This window comes from Epithele typhae (genome assembly GCF_022376455.1).
Source record: "Epithele typhae strain CBS 203.58 chromosome Unknown BXZ73scaffold_1, whole genome shotgun sequence".
In the NCBI taxonomy this organism is placed as follows: Eukaryota; Fungi; Basidiomycota; class Agaricomycetes; order Polyporales; family Epitheliaceae; genus Epithele; species Epithele typhae.
The window spans coordinates 848,612-870,679 of NW_025954192.1; the positions used below are offsets into that span (position 1 = coordinate 848,612).

General features: G+C 57.3%; 8 protein-coding genes and 1 non-coding gene across 9 annotated transcripts; 4 read left to right on the top strand and 5 right to left on the bottom strand.

Annotated features, from left to right (window-relative positions):
• Nucleotides 1–94: 94 nt before the first annotated feature.
• Nucleotides 95–188, bottom strand: BXZ73DRAFT_t5. Its single transcript has one exon. It is a non-coding gene; the product is annotated as a tRNA-Ser (tRNA).
• A 118-nt stretch (nucleotides 189–306) lies between these two features.
• BXZ73DRAFT_95578 (phosphoserine aminotransferase) lies at nucleotides 307–1,633 on the bottom strand (the record flags this gene model as incomplete). The annotated part of the gene is made up of 5 exons (XM_048026832.1): nucleotides 307–392; nucleotides 447–457; nucleotides 518–573; nucleotides 636–803; nucleotides 848–1,633. 5 exons carry the CDS (start codon nucleotides 1,631–1,633, stop codon nucleotides 307–309), a joined length of 1,107 nt encoding a protein of 368 aa, XP_047883795.1.
• A 604-nt stretch (nucleotides 1,634–2,237) lies between these two features.
• Nucleotides 2,238–3,635, bottom strand: BXZ73DRAFT_95579 (uncharacterized protein; the record flags this gene model as incomplete). The annotated part of the gene is made up of 4 exons (XM_048026833.1): nucleotides 2,238–2,423; nucleotides 2,504–2,614; nucleotides 2,819–2,994; nucleotides 3,053–3,635. 4 exons carry the CDS (start codon nucleotides 3,633–3,635, stop codon nucleotides 2,238–2,240), a joined length of 1,056 nt encoding a protein of 351 aa, XP_047883796.1.
• Nucleotides 3,636–4,855: 1,220 nt separating this feature from the next.
• BXZ73DRAFT_72926 (uncharacterized protein) lies at nucleotides 4,856–5,660 on the bottom strand (the record flags this gene model as incomplete). Its single annotated transcript, XM_048021815.1, has 3 exons — nucleotides 4,856–5,362; nucleotides 5,417–5,497; nucleotides 5,553–5,660. The coding sequence occupies 3 exons, from the start codon at nucleotides 5,658–5,660 to the stop codon at nucleotides 4,856–4,858; spliced, it is 696 nt and encodes a 231-aa protein (XP_047883797.1).
• Nucleotides 5,661–6,502: 842 nt separating this feature from the next.
• Nucleotides 6,503–8,247, top strand: BXZ73DRAFT_86272 (uncharacterized protein; the record flags this gene model as incomplete). Its single annotated transcript, XM_048024142.1, has 4 exons — nucleotides 6,503–6,579; nucleotides 7,154–7,698; nucleotides 7,796–7,936; nucleotides 8,009–8,247. 4 exons carry the CDS (start codon nucleotides 6,503–6,505, stop codon nucleotides 8,245–8,247), a joined length of 1,002 nt encoding a protein of 333 aa, XP_047883798.1.
• Nucleotides 8,248–8,585: 338 nt separating this feature from the next.
• On the top strand, nucleotides 8,586–9,250 carry BXZ73DRAFT_86273 (putative histone H2B.1 protein; the record flags this gene model as incomplete). The annotated part of the gene is made up of 5 exons (XM_048024143.1): nucleotides 8,586–8,597; nucleotides 8,653–8,821; nucleotides 8,898–9,002; nucleotides 9,056–9,178; nucleotides 9,228–9,250. The coding sequence occupies 5 exons, from the start codon at nucleotides 8,586–8,588 to the stop codon at nucleotides 9,248–9,250; spliced, it is 432 nt and encodes a 143-aa protein (XP_047883799.1).
• A 3,548-nt stretch (nucleotides 9,251–12,798) lies between these two features.
• BXZ73DRAFT_37541 (uncharacterized protein) lies at nucleotides 12,799–14,501 on the top strand (the record flags this gene model as incomplete). Its single annotated transcript, XM_048018032.1, has 4 exons — nucleotides 12,799–13,729; nucleotides 13,823–13,969; nucleotides 14,035–14,219; nucleotides 14,274–14,501. Coding segments are annotated over 4 exons (1,491 nt in total), but the record flags the coding sequence as incomplete, so codon positions are not given.
• Nucleotides 14,502–15,361: 860 nt separating this feature from the next.
• On the bottom strand, nucleotides 15,362–16,763 carry BXZ73DRAFT_37294 (mitotic checkpoint regulator, MAD2B-interacting-domain-containing protein; the record flags this gene model as incomplete). Its single annotated transcript, XM_048017971.1, has 3 exons — nucleotides 15,362–15,547; nucleotides 15,599–16,035; nucleotides 16,088–16,763. The coding sequence occupies 3 exons, from the start codon at nucleotides 16,761–16,763 to the stop codon at nucleotides 15,362–15,364; spliced, it is 1,299 nt and encodes a 432-aa protein (XP_047883801.1).
• Nucleotides 16,764–17,005: 242 nt separating this feature from the next.
• Nucleotides 17,006–21,559, top strand: BXZ73DRAFT_86275 (uncharacterized protein; the record flags this gene model as incomplete). Its single annotated transcript, XM_048024144.1, has 20 exons — nucleotides 17,006–17,288; nucleotides 17,340–17,437; nucleotides 17,494–17,745; nucleotides 17,795–18,210; nucleotides 18,261–18,417; nucleotides 18,470–18,572; nucleotides 18,623–18,779; nucleotides 18,832–18,898; nucleotides 18,948–19,038; nucleotides 19,091–19,200; nucleotides 19,255–19,346; nucleotides 19,398–19,617; nucleotides 19,671–19,933; nucleotides 19,987–20,081; nucleotides 20,132–20,502; nucleotides 20,563–20,644; nucleotides 20,699–20,862; nucleotides 20,918–21,058; nucleotides 21,115–21,182; nucleotides 21,235–21,559. 20 exons carry the CDS (start codon nucleotides 17,006–17,008, stop codon nucleotides 21,557–21,559), a joined length of 3,555 nt encoding a protein of 1,184 aa, XP_047883802.1.
• Nucleotides 21,560–22,068: the final 509 nt, after the last annotated feature.

The following is a 22,068-nucleotide window of genomic DNA, read 5'->3' on the forward strand; positions in this document are numbered from 1 at the left end:
ACTACTTTCCTTCTGTTATGAATTGAGCTTATAACTTAAGCTGGAACTGGGTCGTCACATATGCGAACTGTAGCGCAAAGGTGGAGCAAAAATGCGTCACCTGAGCGATTCGAACACTCGCGTGCAAAGCACAACCGCTGACAGCTAAGAATAGCAGGCGATCCCGTTAACCACTCCGGCAAAGTGACATACTATCAATTGTAGAGCTATAGATTATATCGTTTTCGTCTTCCTTAATGGCTTCCATTGGTATATGACGCTTTCTATTAATCTATGATAGTACACTTCTATGCAATGCTCCATTCCCTATTTCTGCATGAAACTATTCATGTACGCAATAATTTTGTCGACGTCTTCCTCGGTGACTGCGTTGTACAATGAAACCCGAATGCCTAAAGAGAAGGTGAGTTTATGATCGTACAGAGAGATCGAACGGAAGAACAGACCTCCGACGGATCTGGACCGAACACCCAGAGTCAGCGTCCTCGCCCCGTTTCATGTCCACGAAACAACACACCTGTGTCCCTTGAGCCCCTTCATGCCCTCCGCCTCGGCTCCCTCCAAGAACCGCTTCTCCGCGCCGTCCCGAGGACCTCAAACACGACATTCATCCAGCTCTCGGAGCCCATCTGCACCTTGCGGCGGAAGACGCCGTTCTGCTCGCCCTCGTGGATGGCTGCGTACAGCTTCTGCGACTTGCGGCGGTTCAGCGCCTCGTAGTACGGGATCCCGCCCTGCTCGCCCATGCGGCGGACGACGAGGCCGGCGACGTAGATCGGGAGCACCGCGGGGTGTTGTACAGGCTCCCGGCGTCCGCGAGGGTCTTGTACGCGAGCGCGACGGGCACGGGCGGCGCGCCGAGGCGCGCGGCGGCGTCGACGTCCACGACGCAGTCCTCGCGGACGATGAGGATCGTGAGCCCGGCGGGGCCGATGTTCTTCTGCGCGCCGGCGTAGATGACGGCGTGGTCGGCGAGGCGCGGGATCGGCCGGCACATGAACGAGGAGGAGTAGTCGGCGACGAGCGGGAGGAGCGGCGCGGCGGGGAGGCGCGCGAAGGGAAAGGAGGCGGGCGCGCCGGCGTCGTGCGCGAACTCGACGCCGTCCACCGTCTCGTTCTCGCAGTAGTAGATCACGGCCGGGGCGGGCGAGAACGCGAACTCGGCGTGCGGGGGGATGTTGTCAAACGCCTTGCCGTCCTTGGCGTACACGCGCGCGTCGACCGCGGTGCGCACGGTCGCGACGCCGGCGGTGAGGCGGCGCGCCTCCTCCGCGGCCTTCTTGCTCCAGGAGCCGGTGACGACGTAGTCGAGCACGGTGTTCTCCGCCGTCGCGTTCGGGTGCAGGAGGCGGTGGCGCGCGATCATGTTGAGGACGACGGCGGAGAACTGGGTCGTGCCGCCGCCCTGGGTGAAGAGGATGCGGTGGGTGGAAGGCACCTCCAGCTGGGTGCGCAGGTTCTGCTCGAACTCAGTGAGAAAGGCTTGGAACTCCTTCGAGCGGTGGGAGATCTCTGCGATTCCAATGCCCGTGCCGTTGAAGTTGATGAGGCCCTTCTGGGCTTCTTCGAGCACAGTGAGCGGCAGAGCGGAGGGCCCAGCACCGAAGTTGACGACTCGGTCGGCGACGCTCATCGCGGTGAAATGGATGCAGGGATCGATGAGGGCTGAGGGAAGAGCTGGGAGAGGTAGAGGGGCGGTGTGGACGAGAGTGGAAGTTGAACGGGGGAAGGTGAGTCAGTGAAGGACTCGCCATGGCTGGACGTGAAATGGCGCGAGCTGGGCGCAATGACCGTCCGCGCCACTTTCACTGCACATCAGAGGGAATTTTCCTGCAGAGAATGGGCAGAATACGTCAGATATTCGGGATATATTCAGAGGATATTCGTGCAGAAAATGGGCCGATAATGGACAGAATACGGTTTTTTTTCATGTCCTTTTCGGCCCATATTCGGCGCTTTCTCTGGCTGAATAGCCGCAGATCACGTAGCATGGATCACTGGCGCTTCTGCCCCCACCGGGCTCCCTGCACGTTCGCTGGGCTCGCGCACAATGTACAAGTTCGAAAAGAGCTGCAATAAACGGCGAACACAGTGCTAACATATGTATACTACAGTCTACAAGTGATATGTCTCTCCCGGCAGGCACACTTGACGGTAGAGTCCCAGCTTGAGACAGTATCGACTATGGGCAATGAATTAATGAAGAGAGCGAACAGGAAAGGCAGACACGCACCATCTCAGACGAGCCTGAGTGCAGAAAATTTCCCAGCGATGATCACGACGAACGCGAAGAGGAAAACCGCATTGATGAACCCGGACTCGAGCCTGATGCGCACCACCCGCCAGAGCCCGCCGGCGCGTGTCGTGCCTGCCGCGAGCGCGTTCGCTCTGCTCCAGTCCACGTACCAGATGCGCGACGCGAGCTACGCCGCTAGCGGAGCAACGTCAGTGGCAGCGCGCGAGGAAAGCGGGACGGGGACGGGGACGCACAGGTGAAGAGCACGTTCGAGACGAGACTGGGAGGGAAGTAGATCTTGAGCGGCTCCGTCTGCTCGAAGATCGTCTGGTCGTGGGGGTGTGTGCGCGTACGCGTAGAGCGCATAGCAGCCCGAGACTGTCGCGCACTGTCAGCAAGGCGCACACGCGGGCGGCGTGAGGGATGGCTCACTAGTGCTTGTCAGGGAGAGAAGGAGTGGTATGATCGGGATCCACCACTTGCGCCCCCACATGAACCTGCACCTTTAGTTCTGTGTGTGCATGCCTGTGTCAGCATCCATGTGCTAGCTGATCCTCAGGTAGATGGACAGTTTCGACGCACCATGAAGTCCCCCACAAAGAGCGTCGTGAGCAGCGACGCGTGCTTCACAATGAAGTTCTGGTTCGTGGCGTTATTCGTGAAGGCCAGTCGTGCCGCACAACCGTCATGGTTGATGAACCCAGTGTAGACGTATATGGTGTCAAGAAAAAATTGGGCCATGGCGAAGATAAGTAACGCTACACCCACGACGACCATGATAGACGCACCGCGCAACAGGAGGTCGTGTGTGCACACCGCGAAGAGGCACAACCCTGGAGGTGTTCGCGCTTGCGCTCGCGGACATGACGGCGGCGGACGCGCGCGCGCTGGAGGCACACCCCCACCCCCGCACCAGGAGCAGCAGCTGCGGGCGGTCGACCTTGAAGATGATGGACGTATCCTCAAGCGGGGCCGTGTGCGTGCTCGCGGTCACCTGCTGCCAGGCGTCGATGAGCGTGCGCTCGCTGACGACATACCTGCAAAAAACGGTGGAAAGGGCGCCGCTGCCGTCCGCTGGTAGAACCTCAACGTGGAGAAGAACAACGAGATCGTCCCAGGGGCGAACACGGCCGTAGAGCGCATATGCGTGCCAGGCTTGTGCATACCGTGCGGGAGTCTGTGCATGTGTGGGGAGGAGGGAGGACGACCGGGGAGAAGCAGAGGCGAGACAGTGAAGGGGGAGGAAGGGAGGGGGGTCAGAGCATGCGTGGGGGTGAGGAAAGGAGAGCAGACGGACTACCTCACCAGTGACGAAGATGTCGGTAATCCCGAAACACATCCGCTCAGTGTCCATGTCGGGCTCGCTCGAGACCGTGCCAATGAGCTCGTCGATGTCCATCAAAAGACCCAAAGACGCGAAGAGTACTCGCCGTGCCACTCTCCGTCGCCATCCGGCTCAGCGCCGTCTGAAAAATAAACATCTTGCGCATACACCCAGTCAAAAAGCTCACTGTTGTCGTGTGGAGTGGCTTACTAGCCGCGAGATGCTCGTTGATTGTGGCCTTCGTCTGGGTGCGATCCGGGCGGCGCTGCCAACAAGTTCTACAGGGGTATGTTTTGCGTCGTTGTCGAGCTTTTGGAGGCATCGCGCAGAGCGGAGGAGGGTTGAGACGGTGGTGGACCAGTAGACTAATGGGCATGCAAGGCATTTAAAGCGTCGTACGAGACGCCGGCAGCGCGCGACATGTGTCGCGCGAGAGCTCACGTGAACGCCAACTCGAGCTTGCGTCATCGAAAACGGCCAAGATATCCGCCCCCCAGGAAACCCTCTGAATAATTAGTGAATATCCGGTGTATTCTGTACATTCTCTCCGGAAAAATTCCCTCTGATGTGCAGTGTTTGGGCTCATTCCTGCCACCGTAGCGAAAAACGCCCCGGCCCGGCGTTTCCTCGCTCCTTTCCTCAGAGCTGGCGACGAGCATGCACACAGCACACGGAGAGTACTTCGGAATGATATCGTATTCGGTAGTAGCACATCAAGGATACATGGCGGGTTCGTGACACGGATTAACACGTAAAGCTCGTAAGCAGGGCAGCAACAACGGAAGTAACAGGCAACAGCTAGGACGGCAGGTAACAATGCGACAACTGAAAACAAGTGAGGAGCGGAGAAGAGAACAGGCAAAGTTCGTGAACAGTAAATGGGGCGAGCACGCCCGGGGAAATGACGAGTAGATGGCACACCGTGCGAGGACTCAATCGCAGCGGTGATAGATATGGCACTGCGACAGCAGCGTGAAGGCAATTAAAGAAAGGAGCACGTGTCCATCGGTACAGTAACAGCGAACGTCGACAAGAGCGGTGTGTGCTGGTGCGAGATGGGAGATGGAGTAATGGAAGCAGGGGCAATGCGAGAGGGCAGCCGGGACTTGATACTCGTATATGCGGGCGTCATGAGGCTCTTGGGGCCAATAAACAGATGTGCAGGGAAGACGGGGGAGGATGCGAGGCGGATGCAGCGATGCGATGAGGGATAATTTGCGCGAGAACTGTGCGGGCGAGCGATCGGGACTAGACAGGATGGGAGACAGAGAGGATCCAGCGGGAGATGATCGGCATCAACGGGACGTATCGACGCCCGTCGGGCTCGTCCGCACCTCGTCGTCATACGGGAAGACCGGCCTTAGATCGCGGAACGTAACCTCGGAAGGCTCGTACGGAGCGCGCAATGGGGGCGTCTGCGGGACCTGGTCGAATTGGAAAAGAGCGCGGCGAGCAAAGGGGAAGGCGCGGACCGGCGTCGAGGGCTCGTCGTCTTTGCGAGCGAGCGGATCTGACCGCAAGGAGGTCTTGCGACGGCGGACGGGACCAGGACCAACCGAAGGGACCGTCTCTTCGTCCATGACAGTATCGATGAGAGAGAGATCGGCAATGTCCGCCAGGTTGTAGGGGTCGGGGTCGAGGGAGAGAGCAGAAATCCAGGGCAAGTCGTCGAAGGGAGAAGGCGATCCACGGATACTGATACAACAATCGGCACGAGTGCAATGGCGATGGCGAGGTGTGCGCGATAAGTTACGGGAGACGTTACGGCGCCGCTTGGTAGTGCTACACGGAGGCTTGGATAACTGGGCAGATGGACATGAGTCGCGCGTGGAAACGAGTGTATGCGCGATGCTCACATTACGAGGGCTCAGATCCTCGGGCAGGTGATAGGACAAGGGCTTGCCGTGTGTCATGGAGCGGGTGACGGGACGTTGCGTCTGGAAAAGGATGGCGTTGAGGAGAGAGGACAAGGGACTAGAACGACGGACGTACATAGAAGACATCGTCGACGACGGCAACAGGGCGGCGGGGAGCGCGCCTGGTAGATGGGTGAATGGGGAGCGGGGGAGCAAGGGCTTGAGGGGCGAGGTCGATGGCCATTGTGGGCGAAGAGCGTAGAGAGAGCAGGCGCGGTGTGGTTAGCTCGAGGGGGACTGTTTGGGCAGTGGTGGGTTGTTGGGCCAACAAAGCGGAGGTTTAATAGGAGGGTGCAGAAGGGAGAGGAGAGAGCATGTCGCGGTGGATTCCGAGAGGAGACAATGGGGCGGGAGAGGCGAGGCAGCTAAGCGGATGCGAGCATTCGATGTATTTAGGCCAAGATCTCACACTCTCACCCCCATAACCGCCCCGTCCACGCCCCTGGGCACGCCCTGCCCCATTCGCGCGGCCCCTAGCGCCCGTCACGCTCGTCACCGCGTGCGCCCTCTCTCCCCGCGCGCGTGCGCCTCCGCCGGTCCCATGCGCCGCGCCACGCCCACACCCCGCCCAGTCGAGCGCAAGCCGAGGCGCCCACGGCGCCGCCGCCAACGCCCATGACGCACCGTCCTCGCCAGCTGCCAGGCGCGCTGGGCACGGAGGAGGGGTGGTGTCACGGCGCGCGTTCCGTCACGGTGGACGCGATGAGTCACGACGGGAGGGATCAAAGAGGGGCAGATGCGGGATGCATTGCACGTTGGCCTGTCACGGCCGGGTGGCTGTTTGAGGGAGCGTTTCACGGGAAGAACCTCTGCGGTTTCCAGGCCGACTCGGGCAGACAAGTGCAACAACTGGCGGGGGTCGCGCTCTCGCAGCAGCGACGGCGAGCTCATTGTGGTCCGCGCCAGGCAGCTCACAAAAGCACGGAAGGCACGTCCCAACCGCGCTCAGTTATGAGATCAGATGGGAGATTGCGGGCCATCGTCCGCTTCTGCCGCCGGCCGCGCTCTCGCCGCGCGGCACGATCGATGCCCGGCCTCCTCCATTGCGCCGACGCCCGGCCAAGGCGCGACAGGCAGCTGGACCTGGCCTGGTGCCTGCGCCTGTGCGTCAGCTCGAGCAACGTCCACTCACCCGCGTACCCGACCCTTCTCTCGCCTCCACCCTCCATTGTCCACCGTGTGCTTCCCCAGCGCCCTCACACATTCGCATACGACGCGGTCGCGCCATGCCACAAGCATCGGGCGCCGCGCAACCGCCTCAGTCTGCCTGAATTGGCTAGAAGCTTAACCACGCAACTCGGCGTCCTCAGGCGTTGTGCCGTAGTGTGCCGTCCTCACAATCCATAAACCCCCTCTCACGCTCCCACCGGGCGTCCCCGCCACATGCCGCGGCGCCAACCCTTCCCGCGTTCTCGTCCACACGTCCACCTGCCAAATCCACCCTCTTGCCATACTCGTATCCCGATGTTACGACGCCGGCCTCTCCTCGGAGCTGCGCGAGGTGGGTCCCCGTCGCCACCCCTGCGCAATGACCACACCCCGCGCGCCGATTCGCACCGCCAGCTACGACTGACGTGCGCATCGCCCAGCTGCGCTGCCCCGCACTCGCACCTCCGTCGCGCCCACCTCGTCCCTTCGACCCTATTCGTCACCGCCGCCACCAAGTCCACCGCCCAGGCCGTCGCCGAACGTTAACGGCGACGCCCTCGACCGCTGGATTACGGCGGAGAAACGGCTCGCCTTCCAGGACACCCTCCGCCCAGAGCACCTCGCCGACTTGTACATAACCCTTCCCACGCGTGACGGGACGAGGGCCTCTGCGAACGCGCGTCGCACGAACTCTGCGGCCACCCCGGCCCACGGCGACCCGCTCGGTTACGGCCACCACCTCGTCTTCTTCCACCCCCGGAACCCGGAGTCCGTCCTCCGCCCGGACGGCACGGACGCAGAGCTCTGTCCACCCGAGCCGTTTACACGGCGGATGTGGGCGGCGGGCCGGATGGAATGGAAGAGGCCGCTGTACGTGGGCGACGCCGTGAACGCGCTCTCCTCCGTGGACGAGGTCACCAAAAAGGGCTTCGACTCCGGGCAGCACGCGCCCATGGTGTTCGTGAAACAGCGGATCGAGTATCGGAGGCTCACCGGAAACGAGCTGTGCGTGACGGAGGAGCGGGTGCACGTCTATCTGGCAATTGCGGGCGAGAAGCGGGCTGCGAGGAAAGGTGAGCGAGCGAGCCTAACTCTGTTCCGACGAGCATGTGCTTCACGGCGCGAAAAGCGGAGCGCGAGCGGGTTGCTGACGACGATGGCGCCGCACAGTCGCGGACTTACCTGCGCCGGAGTTCCAGTTCGAGTGCATCCCTTCTCCAACCACTTTGTTTCGGTTCTCCGCTTTGACGTTTAACGGGCATTACATCCACCTCGACAAGACATACGCCCAACAGTTTGAAGGCTACCCAGGTGAAGCTTGAAGTCTACTATGATGTTTCAGCAGCCGAATGCCGCAGCTTACGGTGATTGCGGTGGCTTCAGAACGGCTCGTCCATGGCCCACTGACCGCCTTGATGCTACTGGAAACGGCCGCTCTTCGTTTCCCGAACCGCGCCTTCAAGACATTCGACTACCGAGCCGTCAATCCGATTGTTGTTAACCAACCAGTGCGGATATGCCTCGGACCAGAGGAGGGAGGGAGGGTGCAAGCATGGGCAGAGGTGGGAGTGGATCAGCCCGTGGTAGGAATGGTTGGGGCCATTACTCTTGCAGATGTATGAGCAGATGTAGGAAGTTATGAAGTAGTCTTGGACGAGTTCGCCGGTGGGGGGAGCAGAGGTCAAAGAGCATCGACTGTGCCCAATGATCGAGATAAGTAGGCGAACAATGATCTCCACACGTCCTGGCGCCAACGCGCGACGCGCTGGTGGCTGCCGCCTGACGCGTCGGCACGTGACCCTGTTGACAGCCTATAAAGTGCTCTACGCGAGCAGATGCTCGTCAGCTCTCTCTTGTTCTCCCCCCACCACCTCCCCATTCCTCTCCCGCCTTTTGTCCAGTGAGTACAAACTCGAATGGAGTGGGTTGTCTATGGAGCTCACTTCTTGTTGCAGTTGCAATGGCCCCCAAGGTGAGCCACACGACGGTGGCTGAGGTACCAGTACTTCAATCTCACACCATTTCAGCCTATGTCCACCGCCTCCAAGGCACCCGCCTCCTCTGCCCCCAAGACGGCGTCCAAAAAGCCCAAGACTAAGACTGAGGGGGCCACCAAAACCACCTCTACCGCAGACGGTGAGAAGAAGAAGCGCAAGAAGTCGCGCAAGGAAACCTGGAGCTCGTACATTTACAAGGGTGTGTATTCGTTTGCTTTGTGCATCGTGAGCCGAGGAGGTGCTCAGCGGTGAACGTTGTCTTGTGGGCGATGTAGTCCTCAAGCAGGTCCACCCCGACACGGGTATCTCCAACAAGGCGATGGCCATTTTGAACTCGTTCGTCAACGACATCTTCGAGCGCATTGCGACGGAGGCTTCGAGTACGTCCCTCTATGGTCTGATTACTGGGCCGATCGTTGACTTGAATGTGCAGAGCTTTCTTCGTACGCCAAGAAGTCCACAATCTCGTCGCGCGAGATCCAGACTGCTGTTCGCCTCATCCTACCCGGTGAACTCGCCAAGCACGCAATCTCGGAGGGTACCAAGTCTGTAACCAGTACGTGGTGTTGTGCATTGATTCTTCCGGAGACTGATGACTCGTGCAGAGTTCTCGTCGACTCAGAAGTAGACGAGGCTCGCTGTGTTGCTTGCATTGCTGCAATATATCATACACATGTATTATATGGACTGATAATCTGTCGCATGCTGGTTGGAATATATAGATTGGAATGTCCAGAGTGCGGCGCGAGCAAGCAAGAGCAGGTCCGGGAGGTCCTTGCGCCGCGTACGGGGCGCGTTTATGCGACCCCCGAGCCACTTGGGCGAGTCAGAGGCCGCCTCTCCGTCGTTTGCGCCTGGAGGGTGCGAGGAGTGATCTCGACATGGATGAGCTCGGGGGCTGTCACGACGCGCATCGGGCATCCGAGCTCACGTGAGGCTACTTGAAGCCGTTCCCGTCCGTGGTGGCCACTTACTTCCCGCCCTGCGCTCCTGCTCACCCGCATCCTGGATCCCCGCGCGCCGCACCAGATACGCCGCCTCCCTCGCGTGCTCGCCTCGCTGCAAGATGGCTCGAAGGGCACGAAAATGTCCCGTATGAAGTTCCAAAGCGACGTTGGCGTTAGGGAGGTGACGATGACTTCCAGCTTGAGTGTAGTGTGCTCGACTGGCTTGAACAATCCGGCGCGCTCGGCCTGGCGTTCTGGTTCGTCGTGAAGTCGGCGTTGAGCGACATATACGAGAGCCAGGTACTTGTGGGGGCCATTTCACAGAAGCTAGGAAAGAGGAAGAGGATAATGTGACGGAGGAGAAGGTACACGAACTCCGTGGGCGAGTATGTCGATGTCATGGGGTCTCTCAGTGGGAGGGCAAGAGGGGGATGTTTTGAAGCGCCGCGTCAACATCTGCACTTTGCGCGGCCCGCAGCGGCGGCCCGTTGTCGCCACCTTGACAGAACTTTCCCATATGTGTCCTCGCTATTCTCTTGACTTCCCTCAGCTTTCCGTCAGCAGCACCTTCAAACCACTTGTCAGCGATCACTCGAGCACCCAGCGCGGACTACACCTCTGATGGCTAGTCGACTGGTCAGCCTGGGGTTTTACCCTCGTTGTCCACCGCCAAGACCCTGAAAGCTTCACTCTTCGTCCTCATGTCTCGGAGGCTCCATCTCACTGTCGCATGAACGTCGCGAGAGGCGCAGGTGCGCTCTTGTCGGAACAAAGCTCCCTTTTGAACACTCGGCGCGGAGGACGCCTGTTGAGCGAAAGCGTTAAAGGACCGCGGCCCGCAACGTCCCCAGAGTTACGCTAGGCTGGTGCGTGCTGGAGAGTCGTCTCTGTGCTTTCTTTGCTTTCAGGTGTATGATGTTACGACCAAGACAACGAATGTCGGGTTCGACATCAAGGTCTCGTCGGGCAGCAGTGGTCGAGCGGAGGTGCTTCGCCAGCGGTGTGACATGACCTTTGGCACGGTCGTCGGTAGCAGGGTCCTCGAAGCGTGGTTTGAGCCGCTTCAAGTTGTCCGCAGAGCAGGAAGTGAGCACCTCTTTACGTCCCAATGTCTTCTTTTTCTCCGAGGGTTTTCCCAGATTGAAGACTATGCGTGACCTCGAGGTCCTTCTGGAGGCGAAAAACTCTGACGCGTCCACCGCTGCACTCAAAAGATTTGGTTGCAAACTACGCCAGCAAGATGTTCGCTTCCCGCCCAAGCGTCCTCGACGTCTCACCATGGTGCCCGCGAATGTGCATCTGCCGGTACTCTATCCCCTCGTCCCCTCTTTGGAATACGCAACGCTCACTCGTTCCATTGTCGGCGCCCCCGCGCACTCCGGCCGCGACGAGAGCCGACCTACCTCGCCGGTCTCTGACTAGGCCAGAAGGTGCAGATGGCGGTACGCAGCTCAAACACCGCCTTCCACCCACCCAGCGACCCCGCGGCGCAAACGGCCGTGGCCTGTGCCGGCTACAGTTTCACCTGCCCGGCGCACTCTCGAAAACCCACGCCGTCAACCCGGTCGTGTGCGCGCTCCTGTCGAGCCTGGGTGCCGCGTACCGGGTCTCTGGCTACGGTGCGGGCTTAACTTCCTTAGGCCCAACAGGACGTTCGACGCAGGGACGGTCACTGCTGCGGTTGCACTGGCAAGCAACGTGCGCGTGGACGGGAGGGGGTGGCCACGCTGAAAGTACAAGTCCACGTCATGCCGCAACCACCCATGCGTCCATTGCGCTATGCTCACAGCCACTCCTCCGTGCCCGACGCGTCCAACTCGTCGCACTCACGGCTGCCCCTCCACACCCGTCGTGTCTACCCTGCAGCGCCCAACTAGTACACCCGCAGGTGACCCGAGGTGACCCGTGGAGGCTCCATACCCGCGAATACCCTCGAGTTTAAGCGCTGTACCCGCAGATACCCTTACCCGCGCTGCATGGGTGACGGTATCTGCGGTTGAAGGTACGGATAGGCTTCGGATGACCCGAGGGTTTGTACCCGCGGTGATCCCTAGACCGTCGCTCCGACTCCGACTCTGTAGTTGTGGAGTCGTATTTTGGCCGAGTTGTAGACGAGGTGGTCGACGAACAATACGCTCTCTTTGGCTGTCATCGTCACAGGACCGTCCTGCTGGCGCACGGATAGGGAGAGGGGACAGGATTGAACGCAGTGTTCCGGGGACGAGTCGCAGAACTTCCTTCATTCCCGCAGCGCGGACCAACAGGGGGAACTAGAATGCGCAACAGACTGCACCCTTCGGGGTTCCATATCTCCTATGTTTTTTTCGAGGATTGACTGACATGACGCGAGGAGAGACTGAAGACTAAGAGGATGGGTCATGGACTCAGGGTATCGGCCAGCCTCCACTTTTCGAGATCTTCGCATTTCGTTCGAGGGATGACTGTGGTGCGTCTTGGACAAGTCGTCGGGCGGACGCGCGGTTCTGTGCGATGGAGAGTTTTCCCGGGGTGCTGCCCCTTTTTGTGGTCGGAACGATGGAGGGGGCCGGTATATATGAGGACGCGGGGCACATAGCACCGACACCCCAACCCCCATCGTCCTTGTATACTCGTACGGCAAATTGTCACTCGTTGTGCTGGAAGCTACGCTGCACACCAGATACACGACCGTCCCACGGTGTCCTGACGTAAGCTTTCTGCCTCACTTTTGCAACGAACACATTTGAACTCCAGTGGCTGATCAGGTGGCTGACGACCGGAGTGCGTTGTGATAAAGTCTTAACGATCCTATCAGGTATGTCTCCAATGTCCTACACACCACGAATGTTTCTGTCTCGGGGGTGGCCCTGGAGGAGTCCAAGCTCATTTCTCTGATTCGCAGTAGTCCGCGCTGTCGAACTTTCGCTCTGCTTGCGACGCGAACACTAACGCACACAAGAACGAGAATACCGCTAAGAGCTTTCTCGCGACATGACTCACAAGTTTGTCTTACAGTCAATCGAAGATTTCCTCGACAACTTCTTGCCCCTTGATGCGCTCGATTCCCCTCCTCCTCCTCCTCTGCTCCGTACCAACCCATTTTCCTCTATGGAAGACGCGGAGGACCTACCGGAATCAGAGGTCGTCAGGCTGATGGTGAGAGTCGGGAATACAAGACATATTTTCATGCTAACTGCATCTCGATCAGGCCAATGCCATCAACGGGAACCACCTCATACCTGGGCTTAAGATGGCCACCAGTGAGCAGGAGCCCGACGAAGGCAATGACACACCCAATCAGAAGGTCGATGGCGCGCTCCACCTTGAAAACCGCACCCCGACCGACAATCGACCTCATTGGGCAGACCTAATTGTCCCGATGGTGTTCCAGCAGGGTGACAACAACCTTGACCCTTTCGACGACGAAAAGCCCAATGCCACCACTGATGCAAGTTCGCGCAAGAAGGTTCGCGGCCAGATTGCTCAGTACGCCGAGACTGTGAGGATCTTTCAGCACCGCACCTTCGTCCTCCTCGTCTTCGTCCTCGGCCGTCGGATCCGCTTCACCCGCTGGGACCACTCCGGAGTCTCCCTCACTCCGTTGTTCGACTATTTCGACGAGTGGCAGACGACATGCAAATTATTTCACCGGATCGCCTCCCTTGCCTGCTCAAGGGGCGGCGTAGGCGTCGGCTATGACTCCTCAGCCACGCGTCTCTCTCAAGACGACGCTTTCTGGGAGGTCATGACCTCCGTCAGCAGACCACAGACCACCGACGTGGACCACACTGAGCGGGAGCTAGCCGACGACGAGCTCGTCAAACAGGATTTCGTCTTCAAGTACGTTCGAACGTTGTTCCACGACTCTCTCGAAAAAGGGCCTCGCTACGTGCTAGAAGTTCTGGACGCACCGGGATCCAAGACCTTTCGTTACATCCTCGTTGGGAGCCCGGTATTTCATGCGCCTGGAGTGGATCGGTGCGGCACTCGTTGCTACGTTGGCTACGACACGACGACCATGAGCTTCGTGTGGCTCAAGGACACCTGGCGCTCCGACTACCCCCTTTTGCTGAGAGAAGGCGATACTCTTGCTGCGCTCCACGCTCAGGGCGTCCGGCGTATACCGACGCTTGTTTGCCATGGCGACGTCCGCAACCAGGTGACTCGGACACAAGACTTCTGTGGCACTCAATCCTCGACCAGCAATACCATCAACACCAAGGACAGCAAGGTCGTGAAGAAGCCACAAGATGAGGAGCTCAAGGCCCTACCAGACAGCGACAGCGGCGATGCTCTCAACTCCAAATTCCCACCGCGAAAGCACAAGCACTATCGTCTTTGCACCAGAGAGATCGGCTTGACTCTGGAAAAGTTCCTCACTCCGCACCAACTTGTGGCATCCATATATGATGCCGCTAAAGGTGAGTTCTCGAACTTGAAGGTTTGCGGTGGCCGGCCTGCATAATCTTACCTACCATCTGCACAGCGCACTCGAGTGCTATCAAGGCGAACATCCTCCATCGGGATATCAGCGGCGGCAATATCATCATTGTTCCCCGCGTTATTAACAACCACCGCTTCCGCCGTCTTGTCTGGGAAGGGATGTTGATCGACTGGGAGCTTGCGAAGAGGATTGACATGTTGCATGTTCGCAGACAACTCTGGAGAACAGTAAGTCTTCGTCCGTTGAGATACATGATCAAACCGCATTGACTCCGTTTCCAGGGCACGATGCAGTCCATGTCCGTTGCGATGCTCTTGAGCAGCGGCAAGGTCTCAGAGGTCTCAGACGACCTTGAATCCTTCTTCTATGTCCTCCTCTATTATCTCGTTCGCTATGTCCCCTCTTCTTTCGAAGAACCGGAGGCTGTCTTCCATTGGCTAGAAGACTTCTTCGACAGCTATGCGGTACAAGACAACATCTACACTTGCGGTGCGGTCAAGAAGAACTCCTCCTTTGATGACCGCGCAACCCTCTCTCTTCCCAACGGCACCCTTCTCAAGTTTGGCTCGCCCCTGGACGAGCTCATCGCCACTCTACACCAAGCTCTCAAGGACTTCTACTACCTCAGGCGATGGCAGGTCCAAGAAGGGGTTAAGCAGGAGACGCTCGACTCCAACATTGTCTCTCAGGGAGGAACTGTCCCCCCTGCCGCCCCCTCCTCCAGAGCGATCATGTCACGCTCGCCCCCCGAATCCCGCTGCTCACCAGTACCAAAACAACAAGCCGCCGTTGTCCGCCTCCTGGAGCCCACCCAGAAGCAAAAACGCTCCGCCGCGATCTTCGAGGACTCTGCTGCGTTCCTCACCGAGCTGTATGAATGCGTAAAAGTCGATGGCAAGGACTGGGCTGGGCACAATATGCGTGAGGTCGATCGAGTTTCCGCAGGCTCCAAGTCGACAAGAAACTTCGGTCCTTCGCTCCAGTATGTGGGCCGCCGCCCGAAGCGCCCTGCAACGGCTCCGCCTGACACCAGCAGTCCCTTTACGTCGAAGCGGCGACTCCTTGATGACCAAGATACGGCCGAGGTTGCTGCCATTCGGAGTACCCCAGGCTGTGGTAAGCGCTAGGTGCCAGCAGGGACATGTACCATTGAACCATAGTCGGAGACTGATGGCCCGCGCAGAGTTCTCGTCGACTCAGAAGTAGGCGGTGTTCGTTGTGTTGTTTGCATTGCTGCATACCACACACATGTATCATATGGACTGATAATCTGTCATATGCTGGTTGATTATAAAGATTGGAATGTCCAGAGAGTGTGCTGTTACAAAGCAAAGCGCCGTCGGTGCTCGAGACCTCGGCCCTCAGAAACCTAGAAGATATTCAGCATTGCATTCATACGATAATGGAAAGACCGACCGTATTTGTTTCCGGCCTCCTTGCGATTGCGCCTGCCTTGCGCAATTTTCTCTTCCAAAGCCTCGCGATTGGAGTAGGCTTCAGCAAGAAGTGTGGAGAGTTGGCCTCTCGTTCGTGCACGTCCACTTAATCCCGCGCCCTGGTAGAGATAAGCATGGCAGCGACACAGCACAGTCAAGTAGTGGCAAACCTTGATGTTCATCTTTGGAGCGGCAGGAGCATCGGCAGGAGCGGTAGTCAGAGCTTTCCTGGCTTCTCGTTCCTGCAACTCCGCCTTCGCTTTTTCCATTTCCTTGAGCGCGTTGACCTCCTCAGCCTCTTCTTCCGCCCGCTCGAAGCCTTTCGCAGTGCCTTTCTCCAAAGCCCTGACGTGGGCATCGTATTCCTTTTTCCACTTGTTGTAGAACTTCTGATAGTAATCTGTGTCGTAGGCTGCCCATTCGCCGGATGGCTTGAGGTAATAGCCTGGATATGGGTCTTCGGGTGTGGGCTCGGGTGGAACAAAATCTTTGACTTTTGGAGCTGCCGAGAATGTGGATAGAGCGACAGATCCAGGAAGCACAGGAGCAGCGGAAACGGAGGGAAGCTTGGAGGAACTCGCATGAGAATATGATTGCGACGAAGAACCTATCGGCGGCGTGAGCAGTGGTGGGGTCGTCTAGATGAATAACGAACATACCTAGTGAGAAGAAATCGATAGCGGGGGCGGACGACGCGGTCATCTGGGCTATTGGGACGGAATGCTTCTCCTCGACGGAAACATTTGCCTTCCCTCGGGCTACGGACGTAGGCATGAAGGGTAGTGCGGGTTTCTCCGCTGGCTTCTCTTCCAGTATAGCAGCGTGCGATGATTCTAGAGTGTCTTGTCGGTCGGCCTCCTCGTCTTCGTCCGCTTCTTCTACGGTAGTCACTTTGCTGGGCTGGCTGGGAGCAGACTTGAACACGAGACCGGGTCCACGACCTCCTCCGAGTACTCTTTCATGCTTCTCAAGAATGGGCTCCTTGTTCTTCGGTGCTGGAAGCATAGAAAGGAGGGCAGATGCACCGGCGCCGGACTCCAAACGAGGCTTCTTCGCCGCTGGACGTTCATCCGAGTCGGAGCGGTCGCCATCTGCATCTCTGGACAGTGCTGGCAGACCTATGGCAATCTTCTTCGGGGCTTTCTTCGTCTTCGGTGGAGGTAGAGATAGTCCAGACGAGGAAGATGCTCGGGCGTTGCTGGGAGGAGGTAGCGTGAAGCTCGACTTCTTCGCGGCACCAGGGAGCTTGGGTGGTAGAGAGGTCTGGGATGGGGGATAGGTCGATTTCACGGACTCTGAGTCGCTGTCGCTGCCATAGCCTTCTACGCCGAGCATGGTGGTGAGATGTGAAGGAGAGAAGAAGTTCGGCGTTTCCCGCACCTAACAGAGCCGTGACGCGCTGTGGCCCGTTGCGCGCACCCGAACCGCACGCGTTTTGCACTCTTGTCCTCTCCCTTCCACTTCCCCCTCTTCGTCTCGCCACCCTTCCTCCTCACTGGTGGCGCGCGAGCGCACCTTCTACTATGGCGACCTTCTCCCCGGCTCCCCGGCGCACGGCGCGCTACTCCTCGATGGGCATGTCGCCCTCGCCACCCAGACCAGCTGCATTGAAACGCACTCGCGCGGGCAGCTCGCAGCCACAGCCACGCTTCTCGACCCCACGGCGTGGAGGACACCTGCAACCGATACGCGACGATGACTCCATCATGTCCGGCTCTGGCATGGACGTGGATGACAATGCTTCGGACATCTTCGAACGTGGGCCCAAGGCGGACGCGGTATTCTCCAAGTCGAAGGAGATGACCGTGACTCTCTATGCTCAGCTACCTGCGGAAGTGAAGCAAGCTCTGAGAAATGCAGGTATGTTACGGTTCTCATGGAAGATGTACAAGCTTCCAATTATCCTTGCAGACTTTCTCCAGGAAGGCTACACCGGAGACGTTGACCCCATCACCGGCTTTGCCGTGGTAATGTCCACGCAGACGTGCTTCGTTTGGAAGTATAGCCAGGTACGTTTCATAGGCAATTATACGCGTTGTGTGTGACATTGAACGTATCCCCTCAGGCCCTGACCGGTACTCCAACATGCTACATCTTCGACTGTTCAATGCTGGTCGAAGTACCAATGGCCACCCACTTCCACGCCCTGGTCCCGTACGGTTCACAACGAGAACCCGGTCTCATAATAACCAGCTGCGATGGTCGCGTTCGATTCTGGGACAGTATAGGCATGGGGCTCGCAGGGGGAGAGAACTTCTCTTTCTCCTCGTTAGGGCTCGCACCCGGAGAGCTGGTGACCACACTCATGCGCGCGGATGTGAGTCCTTATTTTCTGTGCATATGCGCATATAACTTAGTTTCTTCAGCCGTTGACTTTCATCGCATCAACGTCCGCCGGTCGGCTCTTCCGTTTTACTGTAACTTCCTCGGGCGGAAGGTATCACTTGTCCACACAAGCCTTCGGGAGGCCATCCGGTGGTTCCTTGTCTTTAACTCGGCTACTTCCCGGCTTCTGGTCTACCCCCGAGTTGCAGCCGACAGCAGGAAACATCAATGCCGTTGCTGTTGCCAACTTGGCCCGGGGTGCTACTGGACGAATTGTCTGGGCCTTGGTAGACACTCGCTTACAGCAATGGAACATGTCCGTTGAAGGCTGGGACGAGCTACTTGCGGAGGAAGACATCAGCGAGCAGCTTCGCGTGGCTGTATGGGAGCACTTCCAGACCGCCCCCAAAGATGAAGTTGAGCTTGACCTGGAGCTTCTGGATCTTAAACTGCAGGGGTGAGCCTGTTCTAGCCCCGCTCACTAATCATGACACTAACCCTTCGCAGTTCTCATGATATGATCATGCTGGTGTCTTTCGCTGGAAGGGAAGACTATTCGTCAGAGAGCGAGTCTCTGCCACGCCGTATTTACGCCGTGATCTCCTTAAAACATCTTCCCGGCTCCTTCCAAGTACTGAAAGTACGACCGGTGCCGTATCAAAGCGTGAGCGCGTTCACCTTTATCGTGTTCCACCCGAATCTCACCTACTGCTTAGACTTCCAGCTCAGGAGCGCCGATTCATCCACGACTACAAATCTTGCTTCCTGAGCGAGTTCTCGCAGTTCAGTTCGGTGATGCAGTTACCGTTTGCGCGCTAAGTGTGTGCATGGATTTTTTTCTATATTCGAGTACTGATAGGTCGCTCTAGTTAACGAGTACATGGATCGTCTAGAGCTCAAATCAACAACAGACCGCACTCTTGGGGTTGGTGTTGCTCAGGAAGATGGTTCATTGCTCGTCCTCACCGCCTCGACGATGATGCGGGTAACGGTCGACATGGAAGAAGTGGCACGTTTCGACCCTGTGTAAGCTGAGCTCTTCATTGTCTTTTCCAGAGGCGCTCACGTTGTCGCGTAGGACTGGTGCTGCCAGCTTGATCAAGTCAACAATGACGAAAGCAATCTTGTATGGATCGTTGCCCGAGGTAGGTGTGATCATATCATTTTGAGATATAAATATTGACCTTGTTGTAGAATCCGCTGTACTTCAGCTTTCCTCCAGAGATTGACGAGGATGCTCTAATGACTGGTGCTGAACAGTTGAGCGCAGCTGTCCTTGAGTCAGGTCAGTGTCACAATAGTTGTCAAGGTAGCGACGACACTGACGACAGGTCAAGATACGGAGGTGGTGCGCGCACATCACGACCTGAATGTCCAGATGACGACACGCAAAGAGCGTCTCAGCTTCCTCATCAAGTTCATTAATGATAACTCTGCCCTCGGCAAGGTCAGTGTCATGTTGGACATTAAGCAAGTCAGGCTTAACAGCTGGCTTGTCCAGATGTCCCAAGCGAGTCGGCAAAAGTTGGCTGCAGACGCAGAAAAACTGTATGCAGCTCACCAACTCTGGCTGCGGCACGGCGACATGCTTCGGTAGGATGATTATCTTGTCGCTCAGTGCATATTGCTGACCTGTTGTCACAGAGGGAGCCATAGTCATGGCATCTTGCACCAAGCTGTCTATGTCTACATGCAAGTTATGGGCGAAGGTCACCATGAAGACTGTCTGCGTGCTTTCCTACGGCTCCGCACCCGAAATCTCGCTGGATTGTTGCCCCATGTCCTCGAACTGGTGCGCGAGAGTACTACAAACGTCCACAGCAATTCGTCCGAAGCCCTTTCCCAAGGGAACATGATCACCCTGGTATGTGTGGTCTTGCCATATGAAAGGCATGTATTCGACTAATCGACCACTAGACCGTTTTACAAGGGGCACGAAGCTATCGCGAGTACAACCTTGGCGTTTATGGCATCACTCTTCCAATGATAGATGTTTGGACGAGTCAAGTGCAGATCATCGACATCGTCAATGAGCTTTTCACCGTGACCACGCAATTTGTGGAAGCGCCAGCAAGCGATCAGGAATCAGCCAGTGCCAAGAAAGTGCCTCGGTCTCAAATGCCTGATCTTGCCGCATGTCTCCTCAAGTGTTTCCAAGAGCGATTGGAATGCCTCCAGAGGTAAATCTTCCCGTCGACCCATTCCATGTTCGTCAACTGATCCATCATATTAGCGTCGCACTGCTTCGCGATACTGCTCTTGAGAGAGAACGGTCGAAACTGTCAGACAGGTTTCGAGAACGACGACCTGACGTACTAGAAATCCTTCGTGAGTCCTCAGGCATGTATCGACGACAGCCTTGCTTACCCGTTCGGCAGGGAGGAATGATTTTGCCAATGAAGCCTTCAAGCTCGCCGAAGAGTACCACGACTTCCGTAGTCTGGCAGCCCTTTGTCACAAAGGCAAGATCTACCCCCCGCAAGAGAATCCTAACGTCAACCGCATCGAGGCTTACATCGACAAGTTCAAGGAAGCTTTCACCGACGAACTGTATCAGTGGTATATCGAACACGGGGAGCTTCGTGCGCTCTTTGCGCAGGAACACATCGAGTACATGGACCTGTTCTTTGCCGAGCACTCGTACCCTACCATTTCGTGGATCCATGATCTTGGATGCGGTCATTACGGCGCTGCGTCCAAGGCGCTGCAATCCGAGGCGGAGCATGCGTCCGAACTCGTCTCGAAGCACGTTAGTGTCGCTTCCCGCTTCGCCAATTGCGATTCACCCTGACGGCTGGTTCTGCGCTAGTTCATGCTCAGTATAGGCAAGTTGGCGCATCTCGCGCAGCTACACGAGGGGCAACCCACTGTCAGCCAAGAGACATTAGACGGTGCGTGATTATGAAATATGGCAGTTGACCGTAGCTAATTGATCGCCCTGACAGAGTTCCACGACGGACTTGACTTCGTCAGTGTACACGAGACATTGATCACCGACCTCAAATCCGCTCTGGTCAATATTCGCGGACGGCAATCACTCGAGCAGCAGATTGAATCCATTGCCAAGGAGAAGGCATCCAACCTGTCTACTCGCAAAGCCTTTTACAATGTGGGTGCTCTCGTTACATATATATTGGTTCAGTGAGTTTATACGGTAGGTGTAGGTCTTCAAGTACCTGGTACGACTGTTGTTGCAGGGCAAGGCGCTCTCCATCGAGGATATGGCCGATGCCCTCGTTCTGAAAGACAACACATATCACGTTGAAGATTATGCGTCTGCATTGCAGTTATTGGCTCGAGCAGAGGTGAGTTTCCAAGGCCCTAGATAACACCGATTCCCGCTAACCCCTCCTGACATGAGAACCTGCCAAGCGCTCGGCGAATACACGCGTTCCAGAACGTCTGGCGCCGTATTTTCATTCATGACGAGTGGGTTCCCGCCTTCACGATCCCGGCACAGAGAGATTGACAATACCCATAGCTGGAATTACATCCGCCAGACTACTGGTGTCACCGACGCAGAGCTCAACGACCGTCTTCGGCGCACTGCGCTCTACGCCGCGCTCTTGTCCATCGCGAGACGGCCTCGACAAGCTCATCCCGAGGGCCACAAGCTCGCACCATCACAGGTCTTGGACATCGCGTCGCAAGAAGAGATCGCCCTGCGGTGGCCAAGCATGTCACCAGACGAGATCACTTCCATCGAAACGGACTACGGGCGAGATTGCCGGAAACTGGAAGACTACAACCTCGAAGGTATCTACCAGAGCATGGAGCAGCTCGTTCAAAGCGACCTGAGTACTTAGAACGCGCTTGACGGACGCATCTTTCTCTCGGGACGCCGAACCACCCTTTCGTCAAAAATGCACACGTTGCAGTTCGCTATTATATCACATTGTAACATCGCTGTGCGTATGTGTCCGTTATCGTACGCCCTCCTCACGAATGCAATACCCATCTACGATGGTCGACGGACAGCTCCCAAAAACATGATTCGGAAGTTGAGGCGGAAGTCTCCGTCTAACTCTCTTCTGTAATGAGGTGGTCTTTCTCAGTGACACTGGCATCTACCTCAAGAGCCTCATGCACTGGATAAGTTGGAACACGAAGGATCATCTCAGAGGAGCAACCAGCACACTCGTCCACACTCCCGAATGAAATGGAGGGATCCTTCTTCCACTACCACGAAGAATCCAGTCGGGGTTCAAGCCAAGAGCCGCGGTCGAAGCTGGTACCCACGGAACTCGAACAGGGCATAGCAATCTACCCAGTTTTGCTTGCGGGTCGTATTCCATATCAGCATTTGTATTTTTTC